This window comes from Mus caroli, chromosome 4 (assembly GCF_900094665.2).
Source record: "Mus caroli chromosome 4, CAROLI_EIJ_v1.1, whole genome shotgun sequence".
Classification (NCBI taxonomy): domain Eukaryota; kingdom Metazoa; phylum Chordata; class Mammalia; order Rodentia; family Muridae; genus Mus; species Mus caroli.
Genome location: NC_034573.1, coordinates 44,995,107 through 45,017,258, shown reverse-complemented (window position 1 = coordinate 45,017,258; position 22,152 = coordinate 44,995,107). Strand labels below are relative to the sequence as shown.

General features: G+C 34.2%; 1 protein-coding gene across 2 annotated transcripts in view; it reads right to left on the bottom strand.

Moving 5' to 3' along the window:
- Positions 1–1,726: 1,726 nt before the first annotated feature.
- Cylc2 (cylicin 2) overlaps positions 1,727–22,152 on the bottom strand; it is a 27,293-nt gene continuing 6,867 nt past the window's right edge. Inside the window, exons 3-8 of one of the 2 annotated variants that reach the window (XM_021161660.1) lie at positions 20,394–20,515; positions 18,454–19,198; positions 16,677–18,355; positions 14,954–15,037; positions 9,465–9,655; positions 1,727–1,868 (exon numbers count right to left, since the gene is read on the bottom strand). In XM_021161660.1, coding sequence (XP_021017319.1) covers positions 17,388–18,355; positions 18,454–19,198; positions 20,394–20,515 — 1,835 coding nt within the window. In that variant the 3' untranslated portion in view covers positions 1,727–1,868; positions 9,465–9,655; positions 14,954–15,037; positions 16,677–17,387. The other variant, XM_021161661.1, reaches the window with a different exon arrangement.

The window sequence follows — 22,152 nt, the reverse complement described above, 5'->3', positions numbered from 1 at the left end:
AACTTAAATTATTAAAATCATAGGTCCAAAAATATAAAAAACATAGAAGAATACACATGAGAATGGCTTCTTAGCATCCATGTATGCAGAAAATGAATGCAAGCATTTGGCACTAAAAGCAAGTACCAGGCAAAAGTTATATCAAGGATAGAAGGCATTTTGTCTACAAATCTTTTTCAGAATCCAATTGGCAATGAAAAGCTTTATCATGAAAAGAGACTTCTTGCAAAATGTACTTAGCATAAAACAAAATAAAGAGGCAAAAATTTGAATATGATGTCTATAGATATTTCCTTCCTTATATTCCGTATTTCCTTATTTCCTTCCTTATATTCCTTATTTCAAGTACCTGCTCTCATCAATATTCATTCATTTGTTGGGAGCTATTAAGGCAACACTATTGTCCTGATCTCTGAATTGGGCCTCTCCCTCCCCCTAGAAGAAAAGAGGGTCAAAAGCAGGCCACTGGACTGACCGCTCTGAGAACAACCACAGATTGTTCCAGCCCTAAGTCAGCGCCAGATGTCCTGAACTCAAGATGTACCCTGATACTGCCAAGTTCCTGCTTTCTCTTGTAGCTGCCAAAAGAAAAATTTCCACTGCCCCATCCCTCCTGCTGAGGTGCATTTCCTCTGCCCCATTCCTCCTGCTGAAAGGCACTTCCCCTTTTGCTTGTACATTTAAACCTCGGGCCTGGCTAATACATTTGGGACTTTGATGCAATCCAGAACGGTTCCGTGTCGTTTTTCCGCACAAGGCCCTCGTCTCTCTCTATTCCCCATTTGGTTATTAGGAGAAGGTCTCTTCGAGACCCTCGAATAACTGGACAGCTGGACGGGTCATTCATTAACAAATTTTCTAAATTCAAATCACAGTTTACTACTATTTTAAAATGAGAATGTTGAAATATTTTATTGAATAAAAGAGAAAGGTGCAATATTATGCAAAACCCAAAACACAAATTAGACTAGATTATAACAACTTAAAGTATTTGATATAGTCTATTCAAAACTCAAAAGTGATTAAAGAGTAAATTATTGTATCATTTTATTGACAACTATAAATTTAATTTTCTTTTAAGGAAGAGTTTAATTGCTGGAACATATAAGTATTTGCAAAACTCAAATATCATTCAAGTAAACTATGAATTAAAAAATGAGATAATGAACCCAATATATAAACTTCTAAAGAAATAAATGTGTGTGATCTTCATAGAATCTGGGTAGGGAAATAATACAAATCAAGGGAGTTCTTACACACTATCTTAAGTATAAATCAAGATAGAAATCAAACTTACCTTCCAAAACAAAAGTAAATAAATGAAAGAAATTAGATTATTTCCTATAATGATATATACTCATCTGCAAATCTGGAAGACATTGAGAGTGCAGTATGAATATCTCCTGGCCTAGCTATACAATAGTGTACCCACTGTATCTGAAAAGTAGGTTTAGTGATAAAGGAGATCAGATCTCTCTCTCTCTCTCTCTCTCTCTCTCTCTCTCTCTCTCTCTCTCTCTCTCTCACACACACACNCACACACACACACACACACACACACACATCCTAATGTTGAGTGGAGGGAGGGAATGAAGAAAAGTCCATGGATATATAATGGGAGGAAATTCAAATGCCATGACCACTACAGCCATATGGGTGGTTTTAAATTAAATTGTAACCATAACCTATAGAAACATCGGAGACTTATCAATGGAGAGATGTTTTAATGGATGTTCTCATCTGATGTTAAAATTCATTCATTTCAAAATTAGAGCAGCCTGATAACTTCACAGACATGAAGATAATCAAGAGAATTAAATGTTGCACTCTTCCATAATGGGAATTTTGAACAGTTCTTCATAGTATACCTGAAATATAATCATACAAGAGCAACATAAAATGTCAAAGATAAGTCCAGATGTAGGATGTTCTACTGTATCAGAAACAAAATGAGTATCAATATGTACATTCTTGGTAACTCAATTATCTCAAATATATAATAGATTGCATTGATAACTATATTTATTAGTAAGCAAATAATCTACTTAGACAAAGGTCTATCAAGAAATTCATCTGTACATCCTGTAATTTCTTGATCAGCGCTTGGACCAGCAACTAGGGGGTAGTCTCTCTATTCCCTCTGCCTGGCTTCACATTAATTTGAAATAAATATATATTGACTCAATTCATGCTAAAAAACATTGAAAAAGAAATTTAGGAAAATCAGCCAGTTAATAATGAGATGTAAGGGGAATATTTTCTAACAGTGAATAGTATTTAAACCCAACATGAGCTATTCAGAGAGCTGAAGCATCCTGTAAGATCAAGTATGTTTACTGAAAGCCCAAAGAACACTCAAGGGGAAATATGTTCAAGATTCTAAAGGTTAAACATAGATCAATAATTCTGTGATCTTACAAACATCATTTAACTTTCAAATGTTTTTTTTTTTTTTTGTGAGCCTGGATCTTATAATAAACAGTTATGACTTTACTTCCCTATCTAATAAACATTAACATTTTATAGTGTTCCTTTGTTGCTAATTTAGCTTCATTTAGCTTAAGAGAAAAATTGCATGATTTCCTTAGTTGCTACCCCAATCCTTTCTTTATAAACTGTGAAACTGTTTCATTTGACTCACCGTAAAATACCAATGTGATAATGGTGAGAATTATTTCTTTTTATACTCAGTAACCAAATACACATAAAAATTAGCAGTTTGAAATTTATAGCATTAACTCATGAAGAGATTCATCATTTGAAGTGTGATTATATTTTTAGCCCAAAGAAAATTTGCTTCATCTCCAAAGCCTACATCAAACTTCACTGCATGTTAGAGTTATACACAGAGAGTTTTATTATATTGTGAGCTAGGCTCCAGACTAAATGCACAATTTCTATTTGCATTGTTTTTAAAAAGAGAAGCTGAGAACACTTTTTATGACAATAATATAAAAATTACTAGCTTTGAAACTATACACACACACACATGAGCACATGATGCAGTATCATGTATTTATCCAGAGAAAAAAGTATCAACTCATTTACATTTCAAATGATATCCCCCTTCCTGGTTATTCCTCCACCAACACTCTCATCCTATCTCCCACTCCTCCTCCCCTTTGGTTCTGTGAGGGTTCTCCTCCATCCATTCAGCCACTCTTGCCTCATCCCTCTAGCATCCCCCCTACACTATGTCATCAAGTCTCCTTCCCTTCACATCAGATAGGGCCATCCTCTGCTACGTATGTATCTGGAGTTGTGGCTCCCTCCATAAATACTCTTTGGTAGGTGGTTTAGAGCCTGGGATCTATGGGTGGTCTATTTAGTTGATATTGTTCTTCTTATGAAATTGCAATCCCCTTCATCTCTTTTGGTTCTTCCTTTTGCTCTTCCATTTGGGTCCCCGGACTCAGTCTGATGGTTGAATGTAAATAGTGTTACATTTGTGTTATATCTACGCCTCCCATAAGAGATTCCCTCTCATGTGTTTCAAATGAAATTCTGCTATCCTGTAGTTCTATAAATCATTTGGGATTTTGATTCTTGAGCTGACTTACAATGACATTAAAAACCAAACTTTGTTATGGTTTATTTCAGGATATTTGGGAGATATTTATTTTATGTATTAAAATATACAATTTGAAATGGAAGACACCTCTGTTTTGATACATATTTTCCATTTTTCAACTTTGATAATAATTATCTGTAGACAAATTGGTACCAATATTTTCACATGTGAATGCCTTAAATCTAAGGTATTGTTACATAGTCATTTCTGGTAGAACCTCTCAGATAACAGCTATACCAGGCCCCTGCCAGAGATGGCTCAGAGGTTAAGAGCACTGAGGACTCTTCCAAAGGTCCTGAGTTCAGTTCCCAGCAACCAAATGGTCCTCATAGGCATTTGCAATGGGATCTGATGCCCTCTTCTGGTGTGTCTGAAGAGTGAAAGTGTACTCACACACATACATAAAATAAATACATAAATTTTAAAAAGTATCTACTCTCAGAAAAATCTTGCTAGTGTATGCAATGGTGACAGTGTTTGGAGGCTAATTATGGGATGGATCCCTGGATATTGCTGTCCCATTGCATATACTAGCAAGATTTTGCTGAAAGGACCCTGATATAGCTGTCTCTTGTGAGACTATGCCAGGGCCTAGCAAACACAGAAGTGGATGCTCACAGTCAGCTATTGGATGGATCACAGGGCCCCCAATGGAGGAGCTAGAGAAAGTACCTAAGGAGTGAGTGCATATCATGTGTGTTATTTTGTGATTGGGTTACCTCACTCAGAATGATATCTTCTAGTTCCATCCATTTGCCTATAAATTTCATGGAGTCTTTGTTTTTAATAGGTAAGTAATACTCCATTGTGTAAATGTACCACATTTTCTGCATCCATTCTTTTGTTGAAGGACATCTGGGTTCTTTCCTATTCTGGCAATTATAAATAATGCTGGTATAAACATAGTAGAGCATATGTCCTTATTACATGTTGGAGCATATTCTGGGTATATGCCCAGAAATCATTTTGCTGGATCCTCAGGTAGTATTATGTTCAATTTTCTGAGGAGCCGTCAAACTGGTTTCCAGAGTGTTTTTATATGCTTGCAATCCCAGTGGCTATGGAGGAATGCTCCATTTGCACATTCACATGGAATAACAAAAAACCTAGGATAGCAAAAACTATTTTCAACAATAAAATTACTTCTGGGGGAATCTCCATCCCTGACCTCAAGCTGTACTATAGAGCAAGATAACCAAAGTGAATGAAAATATTTTATTTAAGAAAGAAAATTATATGATTAAAATATACGTGGCCAATATGTGTAGTCAATATTTTAGACTAGACGGTTTTTAATCTTCTTGATCCAAGTATTGCAATTTATATATACATTGAGAACACAGGAGAAGTGATTTTCTTTTTTTTTCATTAACTTCCAATTATAATGTGGTTTTCATAAAATAAATATGAAATTATTAGCTAACTGTCTATGACTTTACTTCTCCTGGAACTTGTATTTGTAATGAAAATTCAACGAGAAATTGTTGGTAGCCCTACAGCTATGACAAATACACACAACCAATTGCACTCAATAGATTATAACAAAACAAAACAAAACAAACAAAAAACAAACAAAAAAGACAAAGTTGGGAGAATGAGAATTTTAGATGATGTCAGTGGTGGAAGGCGATGTAAATATGTCAAAAACATGTCAGTTTTTATTAATTTCTTTCTGATCAAAGAAGTTATCTCTTAATGCAGTGCTTTATGGTTTGTCTCCAGCCTCACTTTCTGCTTCTTTCTTCTTAAATACACAATTTATAGGGTGTGACTCAGAAAAAAAAATTGTAAGAGTTTGTAAAGAAAAATAGGGTTCTCTTTTGTTTGAATTGGCCCCTGTACTGTTTTGTTTACTGTGTTTTTACAAAAGATCTGTAAGTGCGTAGAGTTTTTATTTTTAGCTAATCGTCTGGTAGCTTTTGAATTTGGGTAACACTTTGCGTATTTCTGCTTAATAGTATTTGTTTCTCTCAAGATGTTGTTATTTGGAAATAACAACCATCAGTACTTGGAAAAGTATAGGATTCAAAATTACATTTTTAAGACCTGTCATGTAAATAAAAAAAATCCCATATTAAATACATAAGATTGTTTGCCTTCGAAAAATAATGAAAAACCATGAATTTTCTTTTTCTTGCCTACAAAGAACACTAGCAATAAGCAGTTAACAGAAAGAATAAAATATTGGAGGGAGTGAGGTAGTCCAGAAATAAGATCAGGTATTGAACACAATTACATATCCCCTCCCCTCCCCTCTCCTCCCCTCCACTCTCCTCCCCTCCCCTCCCCTTCCCTTTTTCCTTCCCTTTTCCCTTCCCTTTTCCCTTCCCTTTTCCCTTTCCTTCTTTCCTTTCCTTCTTTCCTTTCCTTCTTTCCACTCCTTTTTCCTTTTCCTTTCCCCCTTTCCTTTTCCTTTTTTCTTTTCCTTTCCTCTTTCTTTCTTTCTGTCTTTGTTTTTTCTTTCTCTTTTCTTCTCTCTCTCTCTCTCCCCCTTGCTTTCTTTCTTTCTTTCTTTCTTTCTTTCTTTCTTTCTTTCTTTCTTTCTTTCTTTCTTTCTTTCATCTCTGCTCTCCAGATACTCTGAAGATCAATCTATTACATTACATATCAGGAGATCATGTTTTCTATGATATATTGCTAGATAGCCTCCAGGAGACAGCTTTGGAAAGCTCTCTGGCCCACAGTGGTGGCTCCAAGTATTCCAAAATACCTTGAAATTCTCTCCAATGCTTGGCTATTATCATGTATGACTGTAATTGGTTGTCAAGATGACTGGATTGAGAAACTTCTAAGATATCTTTAAAGTATACTTCTGCATGCATATAGGATATTTTTGGAGACTTTGGTGTGTGCGCCAGTGAACTAGGCTGGGGAAAAAAATCAGCCTGGATATGAAAGGCATCATCAAAATAGTGGCAGCTGAAAGGCAAAACCTGGAATCTTGCATGTGCTTGCAAATAGACTCTTATTGTATGATGGGGTTTCTGCTTCTGTCTTTGCCACTTCTGTCTCTAAGTCTTGGCCTTGAATATGAGTCACCAAAGCAAAACTCTAGGGAGCTTCAAGGCTTTCAGATTTGGGATGGGGCTGGAGCATTTGCTTATTGTTGTGTGAGTTGCAGCTTCTTGGTCTGGGCAGCTGCTGGTTCTATGGCTGCCAGCCATTGTAAAGCTATCTAGCTGTTGTATGTGAAACTCTCATATATATTCAGTTTATTGATTTTGTTTCTTTAGATAACTCAGACTCATACATTCACATTCACTTGGAGTTGTTTTTCTAGAAGTACCTGGTTAGCTTTGAGTACTTTCTAGAAAATACTTTCCACATCTCAGAATAAATAGCCAGTTTGCTAGTTATCTTTTCAAAAGTCAAGATAATTTTCCATGGAAAATAATAGCTAGTGAGCTCACAGCTTAGTTGTGAGTGGTTTTCCCAGGTCACCACATTATTGCATAGACAAAATTCAATATGCATCCTATTTTCCATTTCTTCACACAGAATGGTAAGAGACATGTATATATGGCTCAAAAGTTAATGACATTGAAGATTTATAGATACATCAAGTGGACTTGGCTGGGTTCTGCCATTCCTGCTCTGAGTGCTCAGAGGGATCCAGAACCTTGGCTACCAGCACAGTTTTTTTTTTTTTTTTTTCATATTACTCTAACTGATGCCCAAGTGCCAGAAATGGTTACCAACCATCATTACAAATGTTAACACAGTGGAATAGCTTATTATTCTTTTAAGCAAAATTTAGAAAATTGATCTTATGCTCACTGAAGTCCAATATTTGAAATGAAGGAAACTTGTTAGTGAGTTATTGGGACTATGAGTATAGGCTGTCATTTTCCCTTCTTCTTTTGGTTATTACACCTTGTTTCTATGAAAAACAAAAACAAAAACAAAACAAACCAGTAGTGAATGACATTCTGGAGTGGACCATACATTACAGTGTATTTGTCACGTCCAGAACTGTACCCAAGTCTTCAAAATCTGATTCTTTCAGTAAGACACACAATAAAGCAATAAGACAGATGTCACCATGTTTCAATGGCACCAATTCCTTTAGGAGGACATGAAAGGAAGCTGTACAGCATCACTAGCTGCAGGTGTCCTAGAGTCATTTCAATTAATGGGCTTTGGATTTGTAACCAAATAAATTAATAATTTGAAGAATCCAAATTTCCTAGTATGATCATGCAGCTAAAACTCTGTTTCTCAGATTTAGAAATTTTCCCTCTATACTTTTTTAACTATTATTGAACTATTCATTCATTTAGCCTAAAGAATCCAAGGTGGTAAGAGTTTCTTTCCCTATGCCCCAAATGTACAACTTGCGAATGAAAGGCACATCAATGTCTTAAAAATTAAAATAAAATGTGCTTGAAAATGAAAATATTAATGGAAAATATTTACATGTATTTATTTTGAGTTGGATTATTGCTAGACTTCCCTAATTCAATGATAATTTTAACGATTTTTAATGTTATGCTTTAAGATAAGCTGTATTCCATTATCAAATTTGAGTTGATGTTCCTGGGCTCAAATACTATATAACAAAAGAGATAGACAGTACACAGGCATTTAAAATTTACCAAATATGGAAATATGTGATACCATTCCTCTGAAGTACTATAAAAGCATATGATTTTCCATAAAAGGACATTTTAGGGCAGCTGACCACTTATAATATAATATGCTCTGTTTTGATTGCTTTACATTTTCAGTGCTTCTCACATGCACTGATTGACTATTACATGTCACGTTTTCCGTGTCTTTTCAGTGATGTCTGTATTTCAATTATTATTACTCAATTTCCCATGGAAACAATAATAAATAAATGTTAATATCATATATTTGTATACATAAATAAGTAATTTTACTTAAATATCTAATGTATTTTAAATACAAATTTTAAATGTGACTATTTTCTTACTTTAAATGATGATATTTTTAATTTTTCAAAGTGATTGGTACAGAAATTTAATACACATTTAGTTTAACAATGTAGATGTGTAGATATAATTTGTTGTTAACTGTAGTCCTTTGTAAATTAAATATTTGGTACATACCACAAAACATGAGCAATAGAAATATTAAAATATAGAATAATTATAAAGTAACTTCTGTTTTTTTCTTTGTGTAATATATTTCCCAGTAAGATGCACAAATAAACTTAAAGAATGTTTGAGTGAAAGAGATAGTTCAACACTTATTTTCTTTTATGAAATATAATTATTATATTAACCATTCAAAATGTCAAAACTTAAACAACTCAGCCCTATTTTATAAATGGTGTATAAATTCTGAAAGCTAGCACTAAAAAAATTAGATTCAAGTATATATCTGCTACTTTAGTCCTACTAGTATATTTGGGCATATATTTATATTAAAAAAAACCTAACTATTTCCCATTGTCAATAGTCTTATAAATTAATGGTAATCAAACAAGACTCTAATGCAAAAAAGTCCGTCATATTAAATACATCCAAGCTGGGAGGTGGTGGTGCTCGCCTTTAATCCCAGCATTCGGGAGGCAGAGGAAGGCGGATTTCTGAGTTCGAGGCCAGTCTGGTCTACAAAGTGAGTTTCAGGACAGCCAGGGCTATACAGAGAAACCCTGTCTCAAAAAACCAAAAAAAAAAAAAAAAAAAAATTCAATTCCATAGCATTAATAATTCACATTTCAATTCAATATAACTGAATTGACAGTTACTAAAGATAATTTGACCCACCTCAACAATCAATACATAGTTTACAAAGACTGGTAGGATGTTTTAGTGAGACTTGCCTACCAGTGAACAACAATCAGGAATATATAATTATAATAAGCTAATTTCGAAGATTCACATCACCATCAGAACTCAAAAAAAAGTTTAAATTTAGCACATACCATAGATTTTGAATAAAACTTTACAATGTCTTCATTGCCAGAGTTCTGCTGTACTTCTTAAATGACCTTCGTAGAGTTCTGTTGTTTTTTTCTTTTTCTTTGTGATTTTTGTTTTTTTTTTTTTTTCTACTTCTCATTTCCAGAGCTGGAGTTATCAGTTTGATTTCATCATCTTCTTTCCTTATCACATTCTTTGAATGATAAAGTATCATTGGTAAATATTTAATGTTATGGCTAGGAATAATCTCTAAGATCAGACTCAGTTAATGAAAGAAAAAGTTAAGCAATATTTTTTTTAAATATTTCATACATCCTGACTGCAGTTTCACCTCCCTCCCTTTCCTTCTTCTATACATCTCCTCTCTTCCAGATCCACTGCTCCAAGTGTTTCCCTTTAGAAAAATGATGGATCAGCTATCAAAGGTTCTGTTCAATTCTAAAAACATAAGCTAAGCTTGTAGATGTAATTTTATTTTTCTAAGTGTTGTTTAACATTTCTAGACATTATCTCCACTTTCTAATGCTTCATAATCACATTAATTTTACCTAATCTTAATGAAAAATAAACATTTTAATTTAGGAAATAAGTTATTTCTTAGATTTTAAGTTCAAAGCATTTAAAATACAAAATATCTCAACAGTATTCTGCTTCATAAATCTAATATAATCCATACAAACATGATATTTGAATGTCAGTGGATATATAAACATAAGACAATGACTAATAAACATAATGATATGAAAATACTTTTCAAATTAAGAATCTTTACACAGGGTATTTGTGAGGGATGAATTTTTAACAAATATCTACAAAAGTTACAATAATGCCAAAGTTACTAAAGCATTTGATTTCTTGTATATATACTTATGCTGATAAGTAAGTCTAAACTGGTTTCTAATGTTCTGACTAAAGTTTCTATTCCTCTGTTATTTTGTTGTCTTTGCATTCTTTGTTTCTCTGAGTATTTATATCCTTCTCAGAGAAGTGAAATAAAATAGATTCATTTTGTAGTGTGTATGTGTGTGTAGATGTGTACACATGAATGCAAGTACCCATAGAGTCTAAAAGGGGATCTATTAGAGCTCATTGGTCAAGAATTACAGGGAGCTGTGAACTTCAACTGGTTGCTAAGAACCAAACTCAAGCTCATCTTTTTAGTTCTGATATACTAATTTAAAAGTGTTGGAGCATGAGCTCAAAAGTGTAATTGTAAGATTATATCATAAGGAACTTCAAAAATGATGACTAATATCAAACATGTCAGTACAATCTCTTGGGGTTAGCCATTAATGTCATGGGTATGAAGACAATATAAGCTTCAGCAAAATTTCTCTCAAATTAAAATAAGAATGCAAACAGGAAACAAATTGCAAAATACAAAACAGTGCAGCCTTTAGAAAAAGGATCACAGTTGTGGATACTCTAGTATCCAAATTCTGACTTGATTATAAAACTATGATAACAAAATTGGCATGATATTTGTATTAAAATGGAAACACGAACTCAAGGGCAAGATAAGGCAATCAGAAGCAAGCCCTTGTATAATCATGGTCAGGAGCTTTTGTAGAAAGTTTATGAAAGTACAAAAGATAAAGCATGATCACTCCTACAAAGATATCTTGGAGAACTACACATTGCTCTACTAGGCAATAAAGTTGGACATATATCAGGCATAAAATTAAAGTCATATTGGATGTTGGACATATATCAGGTATAATATTAAAGTCAGATTGGATTGCTGAGGCAGTATTTAAGCTTTCAAAACCCATTCCCCAGTGATACACTTCCTTCAAAAAATATAAATCTCTTAAACCTCCCTATCAACCCCACCAATTGAGGATAAGAATCAGTCCCAGACATCTCTGGGGGGAATGGTCATTTGAACCACCACAGAACTAATCAGAATATTGAATACAGTATTTGCAACATAATTTCAGAGCCAACCATTATTTATGTGGATTCCATAGAGATAAAATAAATGAAAGTTCACCATTTTCGATAAACTGTTAGATAAACTGGATAACCATATGCACAAGAAAAAAATAACCATCACATCCTATTTACAAATACCAACTTAAAGTCAATGAAAGACATAAACTTAGGGTCTGAAACCATAAAATCACAATATCAGCAACAAAATAGTAGAGGAAGAATTCTCAACAATGATCTTGTCAAAGGCTTTTACACATAATCCCAAAAGCATAAGCAACAAAGCACAGACAAACTGGATAGTATCATACTAAAAATATTATGTGCCACACAGGACATTTAAGAGAATAAACAAATAACCTAATGACTTGAGAAAATACATCCAAAGACTATAGTTTCATAACAAACTATATAAAATACCAAACAACTCAATAATATCAAAACATATAATTGAATTTTATAATGAGCCAAGACCCTAATAGATATGTCAAAGGAAAGGATGCAAATCAGCAGTCTGAAGTTTTTTTTAATATCACTTAATCCTTGTAATATCATTTAATCTTGTCTCTGTATCACAATATCTAAGATAAGTAACTTATTTTTTAGTTTTTCTCTCCCTCCACTTTTTCCATTCCCAGCCACCTCCACTCTCCTTCACTTTGATGCCTCTGTTTCTACGAGAGAGAGAGACAGACAGAGAGAGAGACAGAGACAGAGACAGAGAAAGATACAGAGAGAAAAATTCCATAGAAAATATAGGAAATAACTGGAGTTTGGATCCATATATTCTATATAAAAGTTCTACTATGAAAATTATTTTTTGTTCTCTGTTGATCTACATATTCTCCAAAGTAGATCCATTCTTACTGATAGTTGTATGCCTAAAAATAAATGCCCGATCAATGAATGAGACAAAAAAGCATTCAATGTCACCAATATCTAAGAAATGCAAAGGGCCATGAGTTATCTCCTCACACTATCATATATCACACTTATGACATATGATACATGGTAGAAAGCACAGTAGTGGAGTTGGTAGAAGGGGAACCCTCTCTGCATTCTCCAGTGGGGTGTGAGTTAGTGCAGTAACTATGCAGAACTCTGTGAAAGATCTGTAGAGATCGCATGAGATCCAGCCATTCCACTTCTGGGTAACTCTAGCAAAATCAGCCGATTCCAGTGCTATCTGCAGTCCCTGTTTACTGCAGAATTATTCTCAAAAGTGTTTTTCAAAGGACATGTGGACAAAGAAAGGAACAATGTTAACACTCAGTAGACTTAGAAGTACATTCTGGGGAAAACACCAGTGAAGGTGAAACATTTCATCATCAAATGAATTTTCCCACCTAGGAAACATCACATAATTTGTAATCTCATTCAAAGATTAAGATAAAATGCACTGGCCAGGTGAGGAGGTGCACACCTTCAATCCCAGCACTTGGGAGGCAGAGGCAGGCGGATTTCGGAGTTCGAGGACAGCTTGGTCTACAGAGTGAGTTCCAGGACAGCCAGGGCTACACACAGAAACCCTGTTTTGAAAAAAAAACCAAACCAAACCAAACAAAACAAAGGATAAAAAAGCACTGGAAGAGGGAGCGTTCTCACAGTGTCCAAAGGTCAGGAGAATCACCTTTGATGTAAAATGATACAAAATTGCACATACCAATAACTATTAATTAGAATAGAACGACTTTAAAATGATGTATTGTTATTTGCTTTAGAATTACTGAGAGTTTTAAAAAATATCTGATCATACAAAACTAATAACTATGTGAGGTAACATATATTTAGATAGATTAATGCACCTCCTCGTGTATCTATAAATATAACAAAACATCTTGCTGTTTAATATGTACCTAATGTTTACTTATTAATTAAAAGGCATCAGTTATTTTCTCTAACAAAATTATAAAATCCACAGAGAATGGGAAAATGCCTGACTTTGATTTGATAACTGTCCACATGCAAAAGCAAAGGTCCTTTTTAAGAAAAAAGAATTCAGAAAGTGAAGTACATTAAAGTTAAGCTATTTTGCTTTGTAAAAGGCAGTGCTATGAATGATAGAAAAATAAATCATAGACCGGGAAACCAGTACAAAAAGGTGAATAAAAAGAAGACTGTTATACAAAATACATTAAAACAAACAAACAAAAAAAAACCTTCAAACTCCCTAAAAGGAAATGAATAATCTGATCACAAAGAGACAGAGAAAGATCTGAGTAAACATAAAGCCAGAGAATATTCTTGCTGAGTTAACATAGTTTTGAACACAAAACAGCATATGTTACATCTTTCGTAGCATATCCAATGAGAAAAATATAAACCAGAACAAGGATATTGCACTACATACTGATTTGAATGTGCAAAATGCAGCATCGTGACAACAGTGCATAAAAGCAATATTGTGATTCAGAATACTATGAACACAAGATGGAATAGACACTGGAAGTTTGGCAGTTTCTAATGTAAGTGCTTTTGTATATACAAGTATGAATATAGAGCTATGTGTTTGCCTGAGTAAATAAACTCGCTGGGAAAAAAAGTTCTCATAGCGATATGGTTGCTGTATTAGGAACTACCAAATCACAGAAATATTCAGGGTTATTAGATAATATGTTGTTTGTTCAGACATACTAATTTTCAGTATAAAATGAAACTTACTATTCAACTCATGAAGAAGACATGAAAGAAACTTAATAAATATGTAAAAGTCAAATTTATGAAGATCACTCACACACACACACACACACACACACATACACACACACAGGATTGCGAAAGTCAGGATCAAAGGACAAGGATTCATCCCTGTAAGGAATGATAACTAGGTAGAACCCAGTGTTTATACAACTATTTCTGACCTCAAAGAAACTGCCATTACAAGCTTGTCAAAATACAAAGAATGTACATAATACAGACAATCCAAATGAAAATTATGGACTGATGTTATCAATGATTTGTTTGTGCAGAACCGTGAATTATCACAAAAGTAACATTATGAAGGGAGATGCTGAAAATAGGAGAATCACTGCCTGTCCTATTGTTTGGAAGGCTCAAGGTAACACTCTTTCTGCTCAACTTACTGGACAGCCTAAAGCTCACAAAATTGATTCATTAATATGGAAATATACAACTTTAGCTGAGAAGGACAATTTGAATGGAATTGACAATGTAGAGGTCTAGTGAACTGCAATCCAGAAAATGTGTCTGTAAGCTATAATCTAAGACAGGGTATTGCTAAATGTAGAGCTAAAGCCATGTGATAGAAGAATGACAGAAAAAAAAAAACAGCAATGGTGCCACCTGAAGACATAGAAGTTGGTCCTAAGCAGATCAAATAAAATGCCTTGAAAATCATATCAAATGTTTAGGCATCAAAGGTTTCGCCTAAATGTAACATCAACACATTACAAGTATTGAGCCAATGTAGAGACATGGTAGCATTGTGGTTTGAATGTTAAATATCTCTCATAGGGTTATATGCTTGAGTATTATTTTGAACACTATGTAACCTTCAAGAGTTGAATATCACTGAAAAAAATGAGCCATTGGGACTGACCTTGATGTTCTATAGCCCAGTACAACTTCTTCCTCTTCTCTGCTTTCTCACTGCAGACGTGGTAAAAACAGCAACTTCACACCTCTGCCAACGATGATGGATATTTCATTTAAACCAAGAGACAAAATAAACACTTTGTATTTCCAGTTGTTTTCATAAAATATTTTTCTCACAGTGGCAAGAAACTGAACAAGCACAGTGGGTGTCTACTTGGTGGATGGAATGGGAGTCACCATCTTTATACAAACCAGAGAACATTACCTGTAATTAGGACTTTGGAGTCTTTTAGTGAAATATAAAAGTTGCCATAACTGTGGGTGTGTAAACTTCAGAAATATGAAATTAGCAAAGTCAGAAACAGGGTAGGAGTTAGAATGGAGAAAACATAGTAAAGGTTACTTATCAGCTTTAGATGAGACCCTGGCTTAGATTACAGAATAGAGATTTGGGAAATAATGGTCTCTGGTGGTCATATCAAGTGTTCTATTGTGGCATTTTGACTTGAAGATGCCTGATGACAATTAAATAAGCTGGCCTAAATATTTTCTTTTATGACTTTGGAAATGAATGTAGTTGGCTTAAACTATAGGGTCAACTGGCTTATAGCATCACAAGAGTAGGTAGAATAATGGAGAAATGATATTAGTGAAACAGTAAAGCCTCTCAGACAAAGTCATCCAGATGTTGAATTTGACCACATGGAGAATTTTCCTGTCCTTTTTGAAGATTTACACTAGTAAAGCAAAAGGTCATTCTTCTGTAATTTGTATATTTAATTGAATCTAAAGCTGTATTTTTGTATTCTTAATTGGGAACTACTTATAGATCCACTGAAGCTATCCCATGTCTTCTGAGACAGAAAAAACAGACAAGCATCTGCTTCATTTGCTGCCACTGTCATAGTTCACTGAGATTGTGCTAGTTGAACAATGTCATTGTCTGCTGAACAATGACCTGTTGAGGTAGCAATGAATCCTTGTTGTTTCATAAGTGATAGAGAGCCATGCTTCCTGTGCAAGTTGGACAATAATTCCTTACCATTGGGACATACTAAGATGTCAATGAGTAGCTTCATCCTACATCTTGAGTTTGCATCAGGAAACATAATGGAGAGAGAGAAATTGTTGAACAAATTGCACAAATGTGTAATTGACAGAGAATGTGATAAGTCACAAATGAGTGTTTCTGTAGTAATTAGAAAGCTCAAATAAACAGAAAGATCTTGTTTTACATTGCTTTTCCCCTTCAATATTAGGAGGAAATTGGGGTCACAACAATAGTTATTTTATCTACAAAGTCAGGATGTCTTTATATCTAAATGTTGCATTGCAATAATTTATTCTGTTATGATATGTTGCAGTATGTTTAAATTTATTATTATATAAGTTTTAAGAAACTATCAAAATCTTTCATAACTCATTTTGTCTTTATTTATTGAGTTTTGAACATTCTTTTTCTTTAAATGGAGAGATGATACTCTTTTTCTTTTAGAAAATGTAATTAATTGTACCTTTAAAAAAGTCATAATTTCTCCCACAGCACAAATATTTTCATTTCTCTCAACCTTTTTATTGACAATTTAAACAATTGCTTTGTGTGATGGTAACAAGTAACTTTAAAGTAAAAGAGTTGAGTATAAGAACTTTGACATCACTGTTCTTTTTAGCAATTGGTTAAATTATTATAATTCAATTTGAGTTAAAATAAGACAAAACTAACTTACCAAAAATGTTCATCTGGGATTACAGGTGGGTCAGTCTTGTGGTCACTTGAAACTCAGATGGTCCTGTAAACAAACTCAAGGTGTCCTCTCTCTTCTTCCTATGGATGGTGGTCTTTTCTCTCTTATCTTTCCTCCCATCTTTGCCTTCATCCCTTTACACTCATTTCTTTTCTCTCTTCTATGTGTTCTACTTGTGAAGTCATTTTTGTTATTTATTCAGTTCAAACTCTATTTTCTAAGCATTGTTTTTCTTTTCTTGGCTATTGTGCTTCTTAAGTGTACAAGCTCAGCTGCACATCATTAAATCTAGAGACAGCACCAAGCCTTCTTGTAAGCTTTTTTTTTTCTTTAACAAAGTCCTGTGCAATATTGTGTTTTTGGTTGTCTGTTTTCCAATCGTTATTTTCTGAATTCTTACTTGCATATTCTTTGAATCTCTCTAGTGATTTTACTTTTAGTCCTCCATAGCTACAAATTTAAAATAGGTACCTTCCACATTGTACAATGAATCCTATGGAGTCTCCTTAGTTCTTTTTTTAAATTCCATGAGTATATTTTCATTTCACCCTGTAATTTTTCTTCTCTTTAATAAATGATTTGATTAATCTTTGCACACTTCTTTTATCTCACAGATGAATGTTAAGGCTACTGAATGGGTTCACTGTATATGCTTTGGAGTTCTTACCTTCAGTTTGCTTTTTGAACCAAGACCTACTTCGCCTTCTTTGCTTTCTTGTCTTTCTTGTCTTTCTTGTCTTTTTTGTCTTTCTTGTCTTTCTTTTCTTTCTTTTCTTTCTTGTCTTTCTTGTCCTTCTTGTCCTTTTTGTCCTTCTTGTCCTTCTTGTCTTTCTTCTCTTTCTTACCACCCTCTTTTCCTTCTCCATCTTTCTTTTTTTTCTCCTTTTTCCCTTCCTTCTTGTCCTCTTTCTTTTCATCTCCCTTTTCACTTGCAGAATCTATAACCGAATCTTTGCTTTTTGAACTCTGTTTAACAGGTTTTTCTTCCTTCGTTTTGCCATCTTTGTCAGCTGCTGTACTTAAAAGAGTGTCTTGTGAGCTCGTTGCATCTTTTTTATCAGCCTTGGCTTCCTTCTTCGAACCAGCCTTTTCACCTCCAGATTCTGTGGCTGACACTTTATCCTTGGATCCTTTCTTAGTGGCCTTGTCTTCCTTCTTCGAACCAGCCTTTTCACCTGCAGATTCTGTGGCTGACACTTTATCCTTGGATGCTTTTTTAGTGGTCTTGGCTTCCTTCTTCGCACCAGTCTTTTCACTTCCAGATTCTGAGACTGAAGTTTTATCCTTGGAGCCTTTTTTAGTGGCCTTGGCTTCCTTCTTTGCACCAGCCTTTTCACTTCCAGATTCTGAGACTGAAGTTTTATCTTTCGAACTTTTTTTACTGACCTTGGTTTCCTTCTTGGATCCAGCCTTTTCCCCTCCAGATTCAGAGGCCGAGTCTTTACCCTTTGAGCTTTTTTTAGTGACCTTGGCTTCCTTCTTGGACCCAGCCTTTTCGCCTCCAGATTCAGAGGCTGAGTCTTTACCCTTTGAGGGTTTTTTTGTGACCTTGGTTTCCTTCTTGGATCCAGCCTTTTCCCCTCCAGATTCAGAGGCTGAGTCTTTACCCTTTGAGCCTTTTTTAGTGACATTGGCTTCCTTCTTTGAACCAGCCTTTTCGACTCCAGATTCAGAGGCTGAGTCTTTACCCTTTGAATTTTTTTTTGTGACCTTGGCTTCCTTCTTGGATCCAGCCTTTTCACCTCCAGATTCAGAGNACCTCCAGATTCAGAGGCTGAGTCTTTACCCTTTGAATTTTTTTTTGTGACCTTGGCTTCCTTCTTGGATCCAGCCTTTTCACCTCCAGATTCAGGGGCTGAGTCTTTATCCTTTGAGCCTTTCTTACTGACCTTGGTTTCCTTCTTGGATCCAGCCTTTTCCCCTCCAGATTCAGAGGCCGAGTCTTTATCCTTTGAGCCTTTTTTACTGACCTTGGTTTCCTTCTTCGCACCAGCCTTTTCACCTCCAGATTCTGAGGCTGAATCTTTACCCGTTGAGCCTTTTTTAGTGACCTTGGCTTCCTTCTTGGATCCAGCCTTTTCACCTCCAGATTCTGAGGCTGAATCTTTACCCTTTGGCGTATCTTTAACTTTCTTGGATCCCTTCTTCACACCAGCCTTTTCGCCTTCAGAATCTGAAGATACTTTTCCCTTGTCCTTTTGTGAATCCCTTGAAATATTCTTTGTAGCTGGTTTGGGACTTCCCTCCTTGTCTGTCTTTAACACTGTCTTCTCTTTTGCTTCAAATCCATCTTTTTTCATTTTTACTTCTTTCTTTGTTTTTTCTGAAGCCAAAGACTTGTGTGTGCCCACGCTTTTCGACTCTCCCTTGCCAAAATGAGGTGCTTTTGGTATAAGGCCCTTCCTGGCAGCTAAATAAACGGATGGTCTCTCGGATATTCTCATCAGGGAACGGTGCATCCATAATGGTGGTCTGTGAACTCCTAAATTTTCTTCAACAATTACCTCAATATTGGTAAGAATAATAAAGGGGAAAACAGGATTTATATAGCCTTTAATAATAAGATGCCACATACATATTTTAATTACAACTGGAACTACCTTTTGAATATATATTTTTAATATTCTAAAATATATATTGTAAAAAGTGGATAAATTGTGAATTTTAAGGTCTATTTTAACTTTGAATTTCATTATAATTTAGAGTAAAGGACAATTGCATCCCTGCTTGTGATATACAATAATTTAACAGGGCCAAAATCTTTCTTTAAGATTTTATGTTAAAATTTAGTAGAATTGTCCACAGGCCAATGATTAGGAGAGGCTAATTTTTAAATTTTAATTAGGTTTTTTTTTGTGGGTTTTTTTGGTGTTGTTTTTGTTTTGTTTTTTTGAGAAGTGGGTACACACTGTTTCTTGATGAAATTTAACAACTAGTTATTCTCTGAGATAAAATGTTTTATTTCGGCATATCTCAACCTATACTGTTATTTTCTGCACTTTATAATGCTAACTACAGTTATAGGCACAACCCTGTAAATCCTAGACTTGATATAGACTATCATCAGTTGAAAACATAGTCTACTATAGTTACATATAAATATTTTCAACTTCTATCCAGGTATTTGTAATAATTAAATGACAAATTGCTATTTTAAAGAAATATGAATAATAAATGATAGAGCAAAATAAAAAAAAATAAACGTCGATCATGATTGAAGGGATTCACTCCTAAAATAAAAAGATGATTATTCATTTTTTAGACAAAATTTCTTTAACCAAGAACTATTCCACTGATTTTGAAAATACTTGTCTTCTAGTTCTCATTTATTTCTGAATTCTGAATTTTATTTTGAATTAAGGAAGCACTAAGGGTGTGATGTCATTCCATGACCCTACTCTGACAATCTATATTCAGTAATTTTTTTCTTGATATTCATATTAAAGGTGAATTGAAATATCTTGACTTTTTGCTCTATAAACACTAAATATATTTCAGGTAATAATACTGGATGAAATGTTAGCATATCCTAGTAATCATTAAAAACTGGGTGGCAATTGTATAAAATTTGCCTATCATGACAGGACTCATGTTAGCCCTTACCCACAAAGCACAATTTACATTTTATGCCTTTACAAGACTACTGTTATTAAGTAGTTACTTATTGTTAGAATATACATGGTATTTTAATATACTTACAGGAGCTGTATTTTTCTGTAACTGGGAAGGTAGTGATCTCCGTTTTTTTCCTGGCCTTGGTGGTTTGGGAAATGCCAGGGAAAAGTATTGCTGATTCCATGATTTTTTGCTTAACTCACTGACTAAAAGAAAGAAAACATATGCCTTGCTATGAGTAAAATTTTGTCAGAACTGAAATGGACATGCATGTGTTATATCAACACAATGAATGAATAAATAAGGCAAATCACAGCTTAATTTATTTATTAGTTTGAAATTCTCTGTAACCAAATGAAAATTTGATTTCTACACTAAACAGAAATAAATAACCAATTGATCAATAGTCATAATGAAACCAATGTGGTCTATAATATAAAAGAAGAAAAAAAGTATTACTACTTCCATTTAGATATTGTTCTCTTCCAGCTTAGATTACCATGTGTTCTTTGATTTGAATATAATCTTGCTGAGAAGAGAAAGATAGTATAGCTAGCACTTCTGTAGTTACCAAAGAACTCTTAGCACACTGCCTGACATAAAACATGCAGAAAGTATGTGTTTGAATTTAAGTACGAAGACTTAAAATCCTATCAGTTAATATACAGTTTCTCAACAATAAGATGACATGTAATATATTTAGAGACATGCTGTCGTTACTGAAAACTTGCTAAGTAAAAATGGTAAACAAATAGAAAAATGGGACTAAGATGATGAAGTTCACAGAAATAACAGTAACAATGAATACAGACATTTCAATTACAACTGAAGCCAAGGAGATACCATCACTATCTTTGAATATATGAAATATAGCAAATTTTAGAGAAATGATTTCCTAATATCCTCCAAAGGACAGAATTAGCATTAGCAATTAAATGTGCATAATGAAAGTAATATTGAAGTTTCATTGGAGAGAGAAAACAAGCTGGTACTTAAAGCTTTTCAATATTAAACTTATTTGTCTTTTCTAGTAATTATATACCCTAAACATAAACCATTAGGAATATAGTAAGAGGTTCTAGGTTGAAGGTATTTAGTGTCTTCACTGCTTTTCAAACACAAGACCCCTGTATTATATTATTTATAAAATTATTTCATTAAACTTAAAACCATGTTTATATAATATATACCTATATTCGCACCTATGTATTCACTTTGCACACAAGACATGTTCTCTGGCAAATAAACATGGCATATTAATTATATCCAATTGCATCTTTCTGACTCAATTGAAGATAACTTATGTCTAATATTAATGTTGTAAGGCTTTTGGGAACAACCAACCAATTGAGCCTGATTTGACATAAGACCTTTTGCATGAGATGTGACCTAGACTCAACACTGCTTAGTTACCAAGAACGGAAGTCTAGATAGCCCAGAAGCCTAGGATAAAACTACTGGTCTTTAAAAGAATCCGGATAAGTGACTCCTAATTATATTGACTCCTTATTATACTCTGTTATATTCAAAGATCAGTTTCTTCTTTGGCCATCATCATAGAAGCTTTCTCCTGCAGCAGACTGGAATAAATACAAATTGCCACAGCCAGGCATTACACACACACATACAACATACACTTACACACACACACACACACACACACACACACACACACACACTCACACACACACAGAGACAGAGACAGAGACAGAGACAGAGAGACAGACAGAGAGAAACAGAGATAGAGACAGAGATACAACAAGAGAGAAGACAGACTGATAAGGACAGGCAGAGAAAGAGAGAGAGAGAGAGAGAGAGAGAGAGAGAGAGAGAGAGAGAGAGA